We start from the raw sequence: 18,922 nt of genomic DNA on the forward strand, positions 1-18,922 counted from the left end.
GTGAGAGGACTAACAAGACCAGAGGAAAGCAGGCAGCTGTCACTGGACTTTGCTTTTGGCTAGCTCAGCTCTAGAGAGGGATGCCAAGGGCTGTGCTTGCAGCTACTGCCTGACTTTGTTGCAATTTTACACAAGGAATATCAAGGAAAACCATTTCCCAGGAAACACACTGCAACATGAAGGAGCTCTTATCCTCCTCATTTCTAATAAGAAGTTCTGGGGTTTTTTTCTCTAAGTTAATTACTTGCTTCTGGAAAGCTTAACTGTCTCCATAAAAAAAGCAGGAAGGTGAGAATTAACTCTAGTGGGTCAATCATTCAGTCTGAAAATGCAAATTAGGCAGACAAGATGTAAAAACTGGCCCCAGCAAAGCCCTCTGCCAATGCCTGTGCTGGGACTGATGCAGGACTCATGGAGGGCATGCCAGTTCCCTGGACCAGAGGAAATCAAGCATTTCTTAAATTATTTGTTCTTTTCTACAGACAGGCATGGAAGTGAGGACAGGACCATGATGTCCTGCTGAAAGCTTGGCCATATCCCCATTGCAAAACAATTCCTTCCCAGCCCAAAGGAAAATTAAATCCAAGACTGCGAGTCCCAAACTGAGAATAGGAGCCCTTATCCACAGCAGATCATCATTTTGCTAAGCATGGTGGCTTTTTAAAACAAAAATACATCCAAATATATCATCTGGCTAACCCTGGTCCCACTGCCATAATTCCACAGCCAGGCTTAAACACTTGGAGCTTACAAAGGGACAATTCACTGCTCTCAAAGAAAATGATGCACAGACCAACCACCCTTCTCTAAAGCACTGTGGGAAAGCTGTCAGCTCAGGGATGAACAGAAATCTGATTTTGCACCCACACAACAGGCAGAGACTGCACTTGCTGTGCTTCCACAAAGGTCTGCTATCAGTTCACTGCTAATTTACACCCTGTCAAACATCTCCCTCAGCTTCTGGGTGAAGGAAGAGAGGTTTATGCCAACAGGATCACAGCCACAGCAACATATCCATTTCCTACTTTTGCTATTTTCCTGGGCTTTTATTGCTATGAGTGACAGTGAAGCACAGGAGCAGGGCCCTTGACTTTTCTGGCTGTTACTAACCTGGCACTCCAGCTAAAGAGATGGAAAACACCCTTGATTTATTTATTTACATTTGGAGAGCAGAGCCTTGCTTTCACTGAAAGATTTTCTTTTCCTTCTCCCCCATGGAAAAGCCTCCCACTCAAGGGCCAGCATCACCTCACCCCAACATCACTTCCAGTTTGCACAATGTTCACTGCAACAGCATCACTCAGCCACAGCCCCTCCCACTGACAGGGTTTCAATCCTGGTGTCAAACCCACACTCCTGGGCAGTGAACTCCACATGAGGATTCCTCAGGATACATATAAAAAGAATTTTTTATGCATATTACACAGCATCCAACCAGGAGACTCCGTGTGCCCCATTAGCTGCTAAGAGCAGGACACTGCAGGGACAGGAATTGAACTGTCAATTCATTTCTAGAGTGGAAAAACCTAAGTTCCAACACATTCAGATACAGATTTTAACAATTCAGAGTGACAGATTAACTCCAGGCAGCTCCAAGGGTGAACAGTCACTGGGCACCACACCAAAGAAAAATCCTCACCATTTACACCTGCAGGTCCAAAGCCATCAATAAAGGATTGTTAGAGGGGAGGTAAAAGGTGGCAGAAGTTACTCAAGTGAGGCCCCACATGCAACTTTGGACCCCACATTTTGGCAAGTTGATAAGGAATTACCTCCAGATCCCCTTTGGTAATGGATTCTTCCTCCACACGGAACTGCAAGTCCTCCACTTTCCTGGGGAAGGAAAGGGACACAAAGAGCAATCAGGAACACTCAGCTCAGCACCCTCTGGCTGAGCAGACATGGCATATTTTCACTATTAATCAGGTTTTATGGATTACTGCAACCATCACTGGAGAGATCATTACCAACAAATAGAAAAGCTAACCAAAAACTACTGATAAGCTTCTTGTGCTCTAAAACCACCCACCCAGTATTAAAAATCATGTCATGGTCTGCAGAATCAAAGTCTGAGTGGAGAGGGATACAGACCACCTTTGGATGCTGATGCCTTAAGTTTTAGCTTTCATATTTTTCATATTCTTTGTTTCCTAGCTGGGTAGTTTTGGGCTTCATATGAAGAGTTAGTGAGCTCTCTTCACAGAGCAGGCAGACAAAACAATTCCTTTCCTATCTTAATACCAAAGACAATCACAGTTTGAGGCCCAAAAGCAGAAACAACTGCTCTCTTCAGTGGGCTGAAGAGAGAAAACAAAAAGGGTGGGACTTCATAACCTGGAGCTGCAATTGGACAATTAATCCCAATATGCAGATGGACCAAAACTTATAAAAATGTGAGACCTCGTGACCAGTCATCAATTTTGTGACCATTTTTAGGTCCATCTTGGGTGTAGCCCTGGCCAGGCTCTTGCACTGCTCAGGGTGTATCTTTTAAGGCCTTTTAATAAATACCTACTTTATCTTTAGCTCTGTCCAGCCTCTGTTCTAGGTCAGCTTTCTTCACTACAAAAAGCTCAGCAGTAACTGAGCAGCAAGAACCATGAGGCAGGACAGTGATAATCAGATTTTCACACACAAACACAGCCTTTTTGCAAGGCACATCCTCTCAGACACACAACTCCTGCTCTCTGACACAGGATCCTGAAAACAAGCAAACCACAACAAGGTTTCACTGATTATTTAAACCTTATTGTCCTGCAGCTGAGCACTGGGCAATTCCTGTGCCAAATGCACAGGGTCCATACAAAATATTCCAAGGGAATTGGATCCTCTGCCTCCTTGGCAGAGGGTGGGCAGTGTTTAATGTTTCCACAGCGTGGAAACTGTGAGCTACCCTGGCAGACAGAGAAGCCTTCCCCACAAATTGTACAGGCCAGTCATGCATAAATGCACATTAAACCAGAGACATGCCAAGGAAACTCTTCTCTTTTGGAAGAGAGAAGCCAGTAACAGTAGAAAACAATTCCATTTTCTGCTAGCCTCATCCCTCTTTTTCTCTTTACTGATCAGAAAAAAACCCAAAAAAGCAGAGGATGTTTAGCTAGTAGCCAGATGTAAGGACTGTGATTCTGTTACAGATAAAAATAGCTGTGAGTGTACATAAACTAACTTCATAAACAAGCTTCCTTGTCTAAACCTCCTCTAATTAGAGGAGGGAGGCATCTGTTGATATTTAGAGGGAAACTCAGCTGTCTTGGGTTAAAGGGCTGCCTGGAGCTGGGAAAGTCAGCTGCCTACCAGGAGAATGGGGAGACTTATGCATGAAAGAACATTTCATCCTCATGAGGGGCATCAGTCAATTGAAATCAACACTATTTTCAGTTATTTAATACACAGAAATGTGTTTCTATTCCCACTAAAGAGTTTAATTACATACATGGAGCACCTGGACTCCAAGAATAACATGCAGGTCTTCACTCTTATCCAGAGGGGAAATGTGTGCACCACGACATCTGCATGGCTGGGGGTCTCTGGGATGTGGGGAGATGGTGGATCACACTACAGTCAGATTGTGCTCCAGTTTGCCTTCCCTTCCTCACAAAGAACATCCTCAAGATCAGCCCATCACAGCTGGAGGGGAGGAAAGGGTCTTCAACAAATCCAGGGTGCACAGCAGGGTCTGTGATGGCCCAGAGTGCACATGCCTGTTTATGACCCAATTTTTACTTCATCCTTAAGCCAAAACCACCTGAAGGCTTCATCACTGTCCACACATGACTCCACCTCCCTCACATCCATCCTGCTTTACCTCTTCTCCTCTTCCAGCTGGTTCAACAGCTCAATCTTCTCCTTCTGCATCCCATCCACCAAGGCTCGTGCTCGCTGGAGGTTTCCTTCTGCCTCTGTGACATACTGGAGCAAAAAAGGAGCCCGAGACACAAAAGTCAGCCATGTCTGAAGTAGTATAAAGCTGTTTAAAAAAGGGTCAGAAGTAGGGTACAGGAAGTTTTGATGATCTGTTTCAGAGGATGCTGTGGTAACAGCACATTTTCCAAAGAGCTTAGGATGTAGGGATCAAGACAGTAAAAACTGCTCTGTCTCCAGCAGCTGGAAGTGATCCATGCTTCAGTGCCTCTCTGACCTGACCCCTTCAGAAAACCCAGCTCTGATTAGAATTAAGAACTTGAAGCCTGAAAAGTTCTGAAAATCTGGTCAGAGTTTACCAGTGCAATTCAGCCCCGGTCATGAGGCAAGAGAGAAATTTCAGATTTCTGTTAATTCAGTTGTTACTGATAATTACTGGAAAACACAACACACAAGAAGGGTGTCAGCTTGCAGTTGATTTCCCAATTTCTCCTGCAGTTCTGACAGGCAGGTGTGACCCACCACACAAACACACAGTGCCAGCCCTGCTCCCAGGTAGCTCACTGGGCTGTACAAGCACAAGGATTCAGGACAACAGCAGACACTGAAGAATCACATACTGACAAATAGCACAAACACAACTCTCTTTAAGCATTTTGAAACATAAAATATCCTCTGTACAAATGCTTGAGCAAAAACCAAACAAATAAACAAACACCAACCTAATATGATCAGCCTGTTTTCCTTCCAGATTTCCTGCCTTTATTAAGGTTATAAAAACATCCTCTCTGGTGAGAGAGCAGTGGAATATGAACTGATGTTCTCAGCACCATAAAATCACTGCAATGCAGTCACAGCCACAGCCAGATTCAGTGGCTGAGGGGAACAAATTTGCCTTCCACTTGCATTTCAGCATTGAAATGTATTGATCCACCAGACACAGACTATCTACTGCCTCTTATCTGGCACAGACTTTTTCCAGCTCCTGGCTCAGGGCAGAGGTAGAACATGTGACACTGGGATGTGGAGAAAGAGCCTCAGCTTAACTCACAACACAAAAGGCAGAAAAATTCAGAGCCCAGGTTTCACACACAGTGGTAACATTATGATCTGACACTTCCAGTGGATATCAAATATTCATGTATATCTGAGAGCTGGTGATAAAAAGCCCTATCACCTCCTACCTGCTCGTGTTGGGCCTTCATGATGGCAATCTCCTTCTCCACCTCACAGATGTGGCTGGTGGCTTTGGCAACCTCTGCCCGCTCCAGGTCACGCTCTGCCAGCAGCTGCTCAATGTGCTGCTGCTTCTCCTTCAGTGCCTCCTGCAGAGCTGTGGTGCCAGAGATTTTCCTGGCATACCGAGAAGAGGTCTCTGTCAGCTGGGGAGAGTTAAAGAGAGAGGGGGTAAAGCTGTGGCCTTTCCAGTCCAGGATAGCTGAAGTCCCCTGTTAAATCTGGAATGCTGCTCACCTAATGATCATTTATTCAGCTGAGCAGAGCTGCAGTTCCAGCTCTGGGCCCTACAGGGGAGGTTAAGTCTGAGAAACATCTGGACAATGCTCACAAGCTCAATTGCTCTTCTGCACTGCAATAAAATCACCGTTTCCCAAAGGTCAGAACATGGGGTGGGAACTGGGTCAGGAAATATTATCATGCATTGTATCATCTGCCTTCTTAGATATATTTTATTGATGGCCTGCACTGATGAAACCCCAGAAAGTGAGCTCAGCTGGGTTAGAATGATCTCAAGTGGAGACCATGATGGGGTTATTCTTCCAGGAATGACACTGCACCCTTGTCCCCAGCCAAGAGGGCTGCGGCTGTTCTGCAGTGACACCACAGCACAGCCAGAACTTTTATATCACTGCCTGCTCTGCTTTCTGCCTGCTTGAGCACCTGCCAAAACCCCAGGCATGTGAGCAGGACACCGCCACCCTCCAGAGTGAGACAGTCACAGCAGGAGCTTTGCCCAGCTGGGCAGTGGAGCAGCACGACCACGTGAGACTGGAAACAGCGTCCTTTTTCTGCAGGGATCCCTTGTAAAGCTGCTCTTGACAGCAGAACTGAGACTCATCCCACTGCAAATTGTACTTCAGGCTCCTCAGTGGTCACAGTTACTTGGTGTGTGTTACTTGGAGCCGTGTCCATGGAGGGAGACTGTTTGTGACACCCTCCCAACACTCCACTCCCCTCACCTCAGGAATGGCGAAGGAGCAGCTGCACTGGAAGAAAACCCCAACCCTCCTGCTTTGTGAAGTTGGGCCACAAAGGGTCACAAAGGTAGACTGAGGCTGCAGGGACCACGCAGGAGCCACTTACCAGCCCGCTACGGCTGGGCCTGCCCCCGACTGAGGAGGCCACGGAGCTGACAGAGCTGATGGAGGAGCTGCTGGGGCTGTGGGTCAGGGCTGACACTCCCATGGCCATCCTCTTGCTCTTCTTGGCCTTGGCAGGGCTGGTTGATGGGAACCCGATCCGGATCACCTTGTGGATGGGAGCAAAGAGGCCAAACTTGGGTGGGCACTGGAAATACCTGGGACACAGGAGATGCACCAAGTGAGACGTGGCAGAGCAGCCATCTCTACCCAAGCTTTGCACAATGGCACTGCCAAGCAGTCCAAAAACCCCAGCCCACAGATGATCCCTGGGTGCTTTGCTGTGGCCTTGTTTCCTGTGTACAAATAGCAGGATTATTCTCCTTTCCTACCTGTAGTGCTGGCAACTCCATGTTTGCATTTGTGGTGTTTCAGCAGGGAGACCTGAGGTAATTGCCAAGCACTAGGTTGCTGTGCATTTGATAAGATGCCAGGAAAGACACAGCTGGCAGCCTGGAGAGCCCATCTCCCATCTCCCAGAACATAACCACAGCCACAGCACGAGCACCCCTTCCTTACCAACCAATCTTCCCAAATTTGCCTGTGCCCTTCACCCAGCTTTGAAGATCGTGGTGTAGTGGAGCGTGTCTGCAGGGAGATGTCAGAAGATGGAGCAGGCTCCACGCCGTGGAGCTCAGCAATGAGGCAAGAAGCCACAGGAAGCTCCAGCTAAACATGAGGAAGAATTTCTTCCATGTACAGTGAGCAGGGCTTGAGCAGGCTGCTCTGCCCAGAGAAGGTGTGGAGTCTCCCTCATGAGGGATATTCCAGAACCTTCTGGACATAATGCTACACCATGTGCTCTGGGATAACCCTTCCTCAGCAGGAAGGCTGGGCTAGATGACCAACTGTGGTTCCAACCTGACCCACCCTGTGACTCTGTCAGACAAAAAGATCTGAATCACACAGTTCTGTATAAAAGTTCCCTGGGGAAAATCTTCCCTACCAAAACAGGAGAAACCTCAAACCTTTGAAACTAAAAATACCATTACAGCAAACTCCAGCGTGTGCCACCTCCTTCAGGTGCCAGAGAAACTGTTTCCCATGCAAACAAACTTGGAAAAGGGAGGGTCAGACAATGACAGTGCATGGTCTCTTCCACAGCTGCAGTGAGCCCAAAGATTCTGTCTCTCCAGAACCCTCTTCCAGAATAAAAATGAGCCACAACTCAGTGTCAAACCCTGGAAACTCCTCTGGGGCCTTGGCTGACCAGCATAAATGAACCAAGGTTCATTTGCTGCTGGCCAGCTGCACTGCAGCAGGAAAAACCACATCACCTCCAGCATTGTGTATCCTAGTTTTAGGGGAGCAGCCAACACAAAAAGCTCCTTTAAGAGCTTTCTCACAGGCCTCCCAGCAAGAATAGGACTAAACACTGGGTCATAAAACAATCTGTCCTATGTTAATATAAAAAAAGTAGGTTCTAATGACTAAATTACACAAATCCAGTTCTACTAGCACAAGTTTTCTCTCTCTCCAGATGTGAGCAGCTGTTTCCCCAACTCCCTTTTATTTTTAAGTGCTGGCAGCCATACAGCTGTGTCACAGGCAGACCCCTGTGTGCTTGGGGAGGCCAGGGAACAGCCTGATCTCCAGCCAGAGGAGAACAAAATTAATTTTTAAACATCAGCTCAGATCTATTTTTTTTCTCTAACAAACTTTAAACAGCTCCTCTACAACCCAAAATCTCTCAGCCTCCTTGACTTCCTGCCAACACAGGCCCTTGGGTTTGAAAAACCAGCCATACCACAGGCTGACCTCTTGCCAAAGCCCTGCACAGCATCGTTTTCCCAAATTCCAGCAGGCACACAGCTCTGCCTGGTGTAAGCACAGACTGCTACTCATGGCTGCACAACAATCCCAAATGTTAATTCCCTTAAAAGCCTCTGACAGCTCTTAGCAAGCTCAAACTTGCATCACTCTGTCTGCCCGTTTTCTTTCAGTTCCAGATTGAAAAGTGGCTGCAATTAACTTTTATAATTGAGAAGCAGGAATTGGGTCCAAACCACTTGGCAGGGAAAAAAATAAATAAAATAAATCTATCTGAAAACCAAGAGCTGCTCTCACTGGGTGTGGAGGAGCTCCCTACTCACATTACAGAGAGGAAACAGGGCAGAAAAGTGGTGCTGTGATGTCAATGCAAACTGCAGGTGGAAAACAGCACAGGAAATGTTGAAATAGATGGAAAAATCTTCAGTGTCCCAGGCTGACAAACAATGCAGAAGTAAAATGTCTAGGAGTTTAGTGAGCAAGGACTCCAACTGGAGCAGAGAGAGAAGGGAGAACAGCAAAATAAGCAGGTAACATTTAAATCACTAGAGATGAGTACATGGAACTTGCTTGGCTTTGTGGGATTGACACCAAACCAAGCCACACCAGCACCTCTGTAGTCTCCTGTGCAGACAGGAAAGCAGCTGCAGCAAAGCTCAGTGCAAATCTGATGTACAGAGGGGCTCCCCACAGTCATACCCTGTCCCCTGGGCCACTGCTACTGCTCCACAGCCTGCAGGCAGCCTCCACTGAATTCAGAGCCACAGCAGCTGGGAAAGCCCAGCCCTTTGGCCTTCCCTTGATCCACACCTGAACCTGCAAGAAAATCGGTGTCTCACCACAAATTTCACCCAATTCACCACCCACTCAAGTGGAGCTGCCTATGACAGCAAAGGTGGACAATGTCACCAAGGCTCCACGCTGCCTCTATGCTTCCTCAGTGCCTTCAGCTCCAGTTTTGGGCTCACTCTCCTCCTGCAGCTGCAGCAGGCAGTGCTGGGCTTGCTGGCCAGGCCAGGGATGCTCACTAGATGGCAACCATCACCCAAACACAGACTCCAGAGTCCTGGACAGCCTCTGCCCAGGCTGATCCTGGCAGGACAAGATCAGGACAGCCTGAAGAATTCCATGCTGCCACAGCAAACAGGGAAGACCGACTGAGGGGTGCCATACAGAGAGCTGGTTCTACTCTGTTAGCTTCTCCAAACCACTGCTGTTGAAACGGGCACATGCTGCAGAAAATGAAAGGGCTGGATGAAGGCTCAAAAGGACAGACATGGACAATGCTGCAGCCTTGCTCTAAACACTGTGAAACAAAGGAGAAGCCTTTGCAGACAGGGCACACACCAGAACTGCCTCAGCCAAGATGCAGCAGTTTCAGAAGACAGATGACTTCCAAAAGGTGGATTTTCAAAACACAGCAACAGAGGTGAGGAGGAGAGGCAGACAGCACAACACTCACATCTGCCTCTCACACCATCCACATGCACAGAGACAAATTCTGAGCACCCTGAAGATTAATCTTCCAAGTAGTGTGAATTGTATGATAAAGAAAGCAGCATTCACTCCATGATTTATTCTCTACCATCCTGGTTCTTTTATTTTGAGAACAGGCTGGAACTCAGCCATCTGCTGCCAATCATTTACTGCTTTCTTGCCCTGACATTGAACAAGACAGCTTTTCTCTTAATTTAAATGAAAGCACATGGCTGCTGGACAAAACAAGGCTGACCCAACATGGGAAACCTTTATTACAGAACCTGAGATTTAACAAGGCAGGAACTCTCAGCTCCTCACAGTTTCAAAGTTACAGGTTGGACCTGATGATATCAAAAGTCTTTTCCAACCTAGTTAATTCTGTGAAAGACAAATCTCACCTCTAAAGCCAGACTGCCTTCAGAAGCTCCCAGAAACCATCAGTATTTCCCACCTAGGGAACTTGTGTAGGACAAGGGTTAAGTTGCACCTGTATTTGAAGCACAGTCAAAGAGCTGCTCTATAATAGATTTGAGCACCACCAAGCCCCAAATCCAAGGCCTGGGTCATTCCCTTAACTAAATTCCACATGGATAGAAAATGCTTCCCAGCAAGCCTGTGAGATGTCCCTGCCTAGTTTTAGAGATACTAACAAGGTCTTTTTTGGAAAAGAGTGGAGGTGCCTATGGAGCCAGAGGTGGTAAGATCAATCAGCAGACACCTATTGCACTACAGAATTAGTACAAGGACAGAATTCTTTCAGTTCTCTGGAAATTTGTTCCCAGTAAGAACAGAATAAAACATTAAACTGAGAAGAAAAGAAAGTAAAATCTTTGTCTCTTGTAGTTCTGACAGGGGGACTTGTAGCACAAGAAGAAAGTTTATGAGAGGAATGTGTGGTAGAAAGCAGAGCTAATACAATCAACAGAATCAGTTTCTAGCAAAAATTAAATCCCACTGCAAGTTATCTCCTGTCCCTACTTTCTCCTGTTTCCTGAAGCCATTCAGGTTCCTCCTTCACAGAAGTTATCTGATCCTGCTTTAAAATGCCCCAGTGATGAGCTTTGTATCGATCTCCCTGCAAAAAGACTCAAAATTACCCTCAACCAAACACAGCCCTACCTCTCCTGCCAGGTGATGGCACTTTCCCCCCCAGCCTCCCCAGGAGGTGTGCAGGGCCTGGGCTGGGGTTCAGAGCACACACAGTACCTTGTCCCAGCAACTGCCCCATCGTTCTTCCCCAGGGGCTCGTCCAGCTCCACGCCGCACCACTCGCCCTTGGCAAAATCCGTCTCTCCCACGTAGCGCACGACTCCTGTCTTTGTCCCACCGACCTGCCAGAGACAAGATGCTGAGGATTAGAGGTGGCAGCACTAGCCCTGACACCAGGGGACTGAAGCTGGGGCAGGTATTTAGAGAGGGGGACAAGGCGTCTGTGTTTCCTGTTTCAGATGGAAGCAGCAGGTAGTTCTCACACCGAGTTCTCCCAGCACTAAAATTGTCTTTCCAACAACTCTCCAAAGTGATTTTTGGGACTGCCTGCCTGGAAAAATACCAGAGTAAATATAATGAAAACATATTTCAAGGAATCAGCTAATTGCACCGAGCTACTTGAGGCCACAAAGGAGTTTAAGCCCTGCAGGCACAGCTGATACCTGCCTTGCCTGGAGAGCCATCACCTGCACTGACAGGTTTTCAGCCCTGTGCTCCTTCAGCCAACAGCTCTGGGAATACTGGGACAGGACAGCAAGAGGACAGCCGAGGCAGGAAAGCATTCACTGCTCCTCAGCTTGTAGAAACTGCTCAAAATAGAGGTGTTCCACTTTTATCTACACTTCCCACAGCAATTCCCAGTGCTGGCAAACTGCATGGGAGTGGGGCTCAGCTCACTGCCAGGCCTCCTCCAGCACAGGTTTATTCCCCCACCATGGAGAAATAAGAATAAATCACACCTTTTTCTCCTGAGTTTACACTTAAAAGTGAAGTTTGCAGCTTACTGAGGAGAAGGAGGGCAAGCAGGAGCCTTGGGAGCTGTGTTTTGATCATTGCTCTGAGAGCTTGTGGCACTGAGCAGCAGCTGCCTCTGTGCTAAACACTCCCACTCAGACACTTGGGCTGAGAAAAGGAAGAAAAAAGAAGGGTGGTTCTAAAGGTTCATACTTCTAAGATCTCAGCCTTTTTAGCCTATCTCTGCTAATGCCTAAATTCAAGGAAGAAAGCTTAAAAATAAGTTTTAAAATTCAATTTGCAGCTTCATCCTGAATGACTTGCAGTTACTAATTTTATTAATATTAAATTGAACATAAAAAAGTGTCAACAGATTATTATTTTCCTACAGAAAACACTGAGAGCTGAATGCAGAAATCTCTGGGTTTGTGTATTCCAGGGTAGGAATGTTAGATTTACCAGTTCTAAATCCCTAAAAAAAATTGCTTATGCAAAGGGAAAAAAAGTTTTGCCAGGCTAAAAATAACTGCACCTTTATGGACTAAACAGCACAGCTCTGAAATCTGGGTCCTACCTCAAGTCCTTCCAAGCATTAAAAATCACTGTACAATAATATTTGATTTACAGAGGGTGGTTGTGGGTCCTGAAAGAATGACCTGTATATGCCAGGGGGTAAATGTGTGTACCTGTGGGAGATGTGGCCATCACACACTGGGGCTGTGTCCCAGTGTTCAGCAGCTGGTGAAAGGTGGAGAACTGGCTTGTGGTCAGGTTTATCTGTAAATACAGCTTACCTCCATGTGCCATCTGACCCTCAGCAGCTTTATGTGAGTGGATAAATACCATGTCATCTGAGAATGCCAGAACTGGCTGTTAGGATGAGGGGAGAAACAGACAGCCAGGAATTACAGGCCAGCCCTCTGTAAGTGAAGCTACAGGAATTTTTACAGTTTCTTTTCATCCAGCCACTTATCTTTGTGCCTGCCCATCCCCACAGCACAAGTCAGCGCTGCACAGCAATGAGTCTGACAGCACTGCTGATGCAAGACATTTCTGTGCATTTATCTGTCAGGCACCAGTGAGAAAATAATATCCTAGGGAGGTGGTGTAAGAGGGAAGCCTGGAATTACAGCATCCCCTCCTGGGGCTGTCTTTGATACCAAGTCCACCCATGTTAGTAACACAGTTTGCTCCACCACAGTCCATTTACAACCCCTGTTTAACTAGAGATAACTACAGACCCAGCAGACAAGGGCCAGGCGGTGTCTCAGCCTAAATTAATGGTTAGGAGTGTGTGCACAAACAGCCTCTAAGGGTTAATGTGGTGGCAGAGCAGCTGCTTTGGGCTATTTATTTCTCTCTTGGTTTCACTGCATAGAAACAGGATGGTTTAGGTTGGGAGGGACCTTAAAGTTCATCTTGTTCCATCCCTTGTCACAGGCAGGGACACCTTCCACTACACCAGGCTGCTCCAAGCCCTGTGCAACCTTGCCCTGAACGCTTCCAGGGATGGGGCAGGCACAGCTTCTCTGGACAAGCTGTGCCTCACCACCCTCACCAGGAAGAATATTTCCTAATATCGACTCTTAACCCTGCTCTGTCACTTTGAAGCCATTCCCCTTATCCTGACACGACACACTCCTGCAAAAATCTTATCTAGAGAGGAAGGAGCTCCAGCTAGGACTCCTAGATGTTTTCTTGTCTCTTGAATCCTGCAAACAGCTGGAACACTGCACTCCCCATTGCCTGTCACAAACTTCCACAGGGACAGAGATCCAGCACTCCCACACTGCCATCCTGCCACTCTCTAGCCATGACACAGCAGTTGCTGGTCTTATGGATGGAGCTCTAAGGAGGCAGTGGAATACTAAGAATCCTGCCTTGGCACAACTACAGAATGGGATCCTTCCTTCTTTTCTGCCTGGTTAGCAACAAGGGAATATGCCTGGTGATTGTTTGCATTGCTGCACCTCTAGGACTCCACAAAGTGGGAGAGGCTCCAATGGTTAACCAGGAAAATAAAGAGCAGGAATCTTTCCTTAGTGACACCTTGCATGCTTTTCCTGCAGCAAGGCTTCAGTCTCAGGCACTGGAACAGCTCAGGGACTTGGTGGCAGCAGAGCAGTGAGTTGTCTCTGCCCAAGGGGAAGGGCTTAGGCTGCAATTCTCCTGCCCAGGGAGCTTCTCAGGAAATGATTTCTCACTCAGGAGGTTCAATCATTCTGCAGCTCTGGGCTGGCCCAGCAGGGCTGTGACAGGGACACAGAGGGGGGATACTGAAGAAAGAACTTGATTAGTTTATTCATGAGTGCTTTCCATCATTTGCCAGGAGCTGCAGCACACTGCAGGCAAAAACAACTGGCAGCAGACAGACAAGATGATTAAAACCACAGGCTCAGGGGGAAGGCCAGGATCCATTCTCAGCAGCCCAGGCTCCACAGCCCTGCCCAGTGTCAGCTGAAGTGCTGCTTCACTGACTCTGCCTGTGAGTGCTGCTGCTCCAGCAGCTGCACTGGCTTTGGAGACCTGCAAGTTCCAGCAAAAAAACCTGGAACCCATCCTAAAGGTATCTGGGGCAAACTAAACCAGCCACTGGGATATAACCTGGCCCTTGGGCAGTCTTATTTATTACCCCATTTCAATGCTGAAGTGCACAATTCCAGTTAGCAAATACAAGCATGGCTGAAGGGCAGAATACCTATTCTAAGGGGAATGTTTTCAGTTTAAATTATTTTTTTATTTAGGCTGACATATAATAAAACCACATGCTTCCCCCACTTCTTCAGAAAGCAATGGCATCTAAGGGGGAATGAGTTCAGCTGCTAAGAAGGCCTTTCCACAAAGAATGCAAAATACATTTTCTTAGGCAAAAAACCAAGAAGAAATTCCTCCCAGGCAGCAAATGCTCCACTGCTCTGTTTCCATCCCTTCTTTCCCCACAGAAAAGCAATAAGCCAGCCTCACATTAACACAACTTCAGCAATTATTCCATTTCGGGAAGTTCCACTGTCATGAAAGCAAAGGTTAATTGTCCCACATTTATTTGCCAGGCTTCAAGAGATGAGTTCTACAATATCAAGGCAGATTTTTCATCTCTTTAATGCAATTTTTACATCTCTGGGAAAGAGTCCGAGTGCCAAAGGCAAATATTATCTAACTCTTCTAATGGAAAGCTTCTAATGGAAAGCTGGAAGTCACTTTCTGTAAGTGCTGGAGAGTCAGAGAGGGTCTTGGAACAAAGTAACTGAAAAGCAAAAATGTCTTCAAGCTATAATGGACTTTAATGAACTTAAAGAAAGGCAGCATCAGGAAAAGGCCAGACTGCAGAGAGCCAGGTGTCCATCTGGCCAACCTGGAAGGGTCCCCTGCAACCTTGTGCTCCATCACAAGCAATCAATAAAAACATGTCCTCCCTCATTTGAAAAGCCTTTGGTGGATCCCATACATCTAAAAGCCACTCTCAAATAAAAATATACTCTTTTAGAAAAGGAAACACTGAGAGTTATAAAGACAATTAAAACTGTACCAATCCATAGAGGATGAGCAAAGATTTGCTCAAGGAATTTGAGGCAACTCAAGTTAATTCAGAATTATTGTTTATGTATTCCAGTACCTAACATGATTGACTGACACCTCCCATAAGTAAAATAAAAGCCAAGCACACATGAATGCACCATAACAGCAAATTATTTCTTCTTGTTATTATCTGTTCTTTTCCTGGATCTCTGTGTTTGTGTGCAAACAATTCCTGATGTTTCTGTAAGCTGAACATTCTGAACCAGTGAGAGACTAAGCTTATTCCAGGCTCACTCTTTTGGAGATATTTATTACACTAACAAGTCATAGCAGAAACTTAATCTAATAACATCTGAGGTGGGTAAACTAACAGGCAGGGAGGGAAGGATTTTAAGGATGCAACCTCATTAAAAACAAATTAAAAACCCAGAGCATTCCCAAAACACAAGTCAACAGAAGCCAGGGGAGAGATGCTCCCAGGTTGGATCCTGTGGCTATGCCAAAATTCACTCTGTGGGCCCTACTGAGGTGAAATGGTCCTGTCCCAGAGAACTTATGGTCAGGAGAAGAAAGGGGTAAAACAAGTCTGGAGAAAATCATTCCATTGCTTGCCTGGTTCAGAATGAACAGTCCTAGGTTTACCACAGATTTTATACTTTGCAATTTGCCTTCTATGACTGCTGCTTCTGAAATCTTAAGTTCCCACCTGAACACTCTCCCCACTCCCTGCAAGAGGTAAAGGAGAAAATGGGAGCAAATAAACTCATCAAAAGAGGACAGATCCTCAGGTTGATTTTTCCCCCGTGTGTGGCTGCTCTAACACACCAACACAAAGTTCAGGACTTCCACTTTCCGCAGTTCAGGACTTGTCCAATACAAGAGGTACTTTGGAACACGTTCTCCTGCACCAATGTGAAGGAGACATGTCCAGAAGATCCAGCAGCATCCCAAACAACGCTGGAGATGTTTGATGCCTCCTTGGCCCAGGCATCTCCCAAGACCACGCTCCATCCCACACCTCACCAGCAAAACCTCTCCTCCTTTTGTCTCATCCTGAAGCTGACCAGGAACACTCAGCAGAGGGACAAATCCTTGTCCTTTGCCTGAGGGACCCCACAATGAACTCACCAGCACTCGATCTCCCAGCCGTAAGTCCTTCTCCCCTTTTTTCACGGAGCCGCTGTCCGAGAGGTTCGATCCGGACTCGTTGCCCGTCTTCATGGCGCTGTTGAGGACGCTCTCCCGCAGCGGGATCACGCGAGTGGACAGAGGTGGAGTGGCCGTCCCCGAGTGCAGTGACAAGTTCTGAGCCGTCAGGGAGTCCACGGAGGGGGCGTCGCTCCCTGAGCCCTCGGCCACCGGCTGCCGTGTCAGCTTGGATGGTCGCGTAAAAATCCCCTGCAGCGGCTGGCACTCGAAGTACCGCACCCCTCCGACAGAGCCGTCATTCTTACCCACAGGGTCATCCAGAACAACCCCTGCCCACTGGCCTGGAGCAAACTGAGTTTCCCCAAGGTACTGGATCACGCCTGGCTTCACTCCGTTCACCCAGACACGTTCGCCCACCACGAAGTCTCCCAGGAAATCATCGCCCACCTCGGCAACCTTTGATCCCGACTTCTCGGCGCTGGTGGTGGATGTGGTACCCTGCTTGTGTAAAGGTGAGCCTGTGAGTCAAGGAAAAAGAGGTTTTGGTATAAGGAGAAATCCTAGAAGGAAGCCAAAACATCAGGAAAAGGTGTTTAGAGAAAGGAAACATCTGGGACAACAACTGAAATTGCAGGTGTGCACCCTGTGGAGATTAAACCTGAGCAACGCCACTACTCTCACACCTTCCTCAGATCAGAGGACTGCAGATCAGATCTGCACAGATTCTCCATCTGCTGCCCAGTTTCTGCAGGTCTCACACAGAACAAACATAAAGAAACGACCCCATGTCCTCATCCCCTTTACCATACCTCAGCCCCCTCACAGCTCCCAGAGGGGCTGCACTAGTGTGGAAAAGCTCAAAGGGACAGGAGTGGTGGTAAGAGCTTAAGGACTGGCCAAAGGGAACCCAATGAACTGCTGCTTTTGCAGGAAGAAGCCAAAGTCATCCTTTCACCCCCCAAAATAAATCAAAATATATATATATTTTTCCTCTTCAAGTATGAGGCACTGATGTTTTAGTACTTGGGACTATGAGAACCCTACTGAGTGTCCCACCAATGGCACTAACAGCCCCTGTGGGACCACACAGCAGCCTCCAAAAATTCCCCATTTTTCCCAGCTGCTGCTGTGCCCTTTGCTGGAGCAAATGCAGCAGCAAGCAGACAACCTGGGGTATGTTCAATATAAACATATTGGACAATATATAATATTCTCTTTAAACAAGAAACATCTACAAATCCTCATGCAGAGCCCTCCAGGGCCACACAATGTGCATGGAACTCAAGATAGCTGACCCTTTTTCCAGCACCAGCCTTCCAGCAATTCCCTGCTGCCTGGGGAAGGAAAACTGCAGGTGATGCTGGTATTCACTGCTCTGCTCACACTCTCCAGCAGAGCCTTGATTGGCCAAACTCTCCATAATACAAAAGGGAACCCTTAAATACATGACAGGTGCCTGAATGGGAACAGAGTCAACCCAAGCAAATGAGACAGCAGTGACCCAGTTCTTGCTGACCCCATTGTCAAACACTCCCATCACAAACTTTGGGCTTTCAGCCTGGGCCCCAGGCAACAAATGACAAGGACATGTGAACTTCATTAAAACTCTCTGGGGGTTAAAGGGGGAGGTTGAGTAAAGCCCTGAAAGAAACCACAAGAGAAACTGAGAAACCTTGCAAAATAAGATCCAGCAAGTCACACACCAGGTACCTTCAGCCATCCTCAGCTCTCAGTAGCCCTGAGGTCCCAAGTGTGGCTCTCCCACACAGCTGGTGTAGGGAGTGCTTGGAGGAGACTGGGTCCCACATATCCTGTGAATCTTTCACTCAGTGAAAGCTCTTCAGCCAAACTTTCAGCTGAAGTGCCACCACTTTTCTGGGTGCCACCAACCAGAAAAGTCTAAAGCACACCCAGGAAAAAAAATAATTATTTGCTGTCAGAGAAGGCTGTCAGAGGACACCCTGAGCAGCTGCAGAGACAAGCCAAACTTGAGTGCTTATGTGTAACGAAGTGTGAAACTTGCTCAGCCTCAGCCATCACTGTGGCTCAGCCCACAGCACTTCCACAAGTAATGGGCCTGACAGATCAGGCTCAGCTCCTAGAAAGAGTGAAAAACATAAAAGCTCTCAAAGCAAGATACTCTGAAGCTTTGCTAGTAAAGAGGAAAGAAAAGAGCAGCAGGGCAATAGCATGAAGAACTTAATTTCTGCTAAATCATGTGTGTTATGAGGGATCGGTTTTGACAGTGTGGTTCTTATTAGACTCCAAAGTCAACACTTGAGAAATTCCTATGGCCACCAGTTTGGGGCCCCTGGAAGCAGTACCTCTGCCTGGTCTGAACCTTGTCTGAACAAGAAGAGAGCAGCAATGAAGGTGTGATTGTACAAATGCCTCTCATGAGCAGAAGTATCTCCAAGCAGCACGCTGGGCTGGAGCTGGAACAACCCTTGAGAAGATCAGCACAGCATAAAACACAGGGAATGTTCAAGCAAATCCCATGATGGGCACAGGAAGGACAGCAAACCCTTCAGCAGCAGAGCTCAAGCAAAGAAAGGCAGGAAGGCTGCCCAAGGCTGAACAAACAATGCAGCAGGATTTAAAATTGCATTTAGACTCATATTTCACTGCAAACACCTTCAAAACCGATTTGGACCAAGAAAAAAAATAAAGAACAGTTCAATGGGTACCTGATGCAACACTGTCTTCTCCCAAAAGCCAAAATTTTAGTGGAACTTTACACACTCTTGTTCATTTTAGGTGCCTGTCTGACAGGCAGATATGTTGAACTACAGTAATTACATCTCAGGGAAACAATCTTATTC

General features: G+C 47.0%; 1 protein-coding gene across 10 annotated transcripts in view; it reads right to left on the bottom strand.

The window, feature by feature from the left end:
- Positions 1-18,922, bottom strand: part of CLIP2 (CAP-Gly domain containing linker protein 2) — a 62,507-nt gene that overhangs the window by 16,978 nt on the left and 26,607 nt on the right. For all 10 annotated transcript variants that reach the window (XM_086858927.1, XM_086858923.1, XM_023939086.2 and 7 more), the window contains 6 exons: positions 16,080-16,618; positions 10,698-10,822; positions 6,187-6,400; positions 5,049-5,246; positions 3,809-3,912; positions 1,773-1,833 (listed from right to left, as the gene is read on the bottom strand). In XM_086858927.1, coding sequence (XP_086715053.1) covers positions 1,773-1,833; positions 3,809-3,912; positions 5,049-5,246; positions 6,187-6,400; positions 10,698-10,822; positions 16,080-16,618 — 1,241 coding nt within the window. The remainder of the gene's footprint in view (positions 1-1,772; positions 1,834-3,808; positions 3,913-5,048; positions 5,247-6,186; positions 6,401-10,697; positions 10,823-16,079; positions 16,619-18,922) is intronic.

The sequence above is a fragment of the Cyanistes caeruleus genome, chromosome 21, assembly GCF_971803275.1.
Source record: "Cyanistes caeruleus chromosome 21, bCyaCae1.hap1.1, whole genome shotgun sequence".
NCBI lineage: Eukaryota > Metazoa > Chordata > Aves > Passeriformes > Paridae > Cyanistes > Cyanistes caeruleus.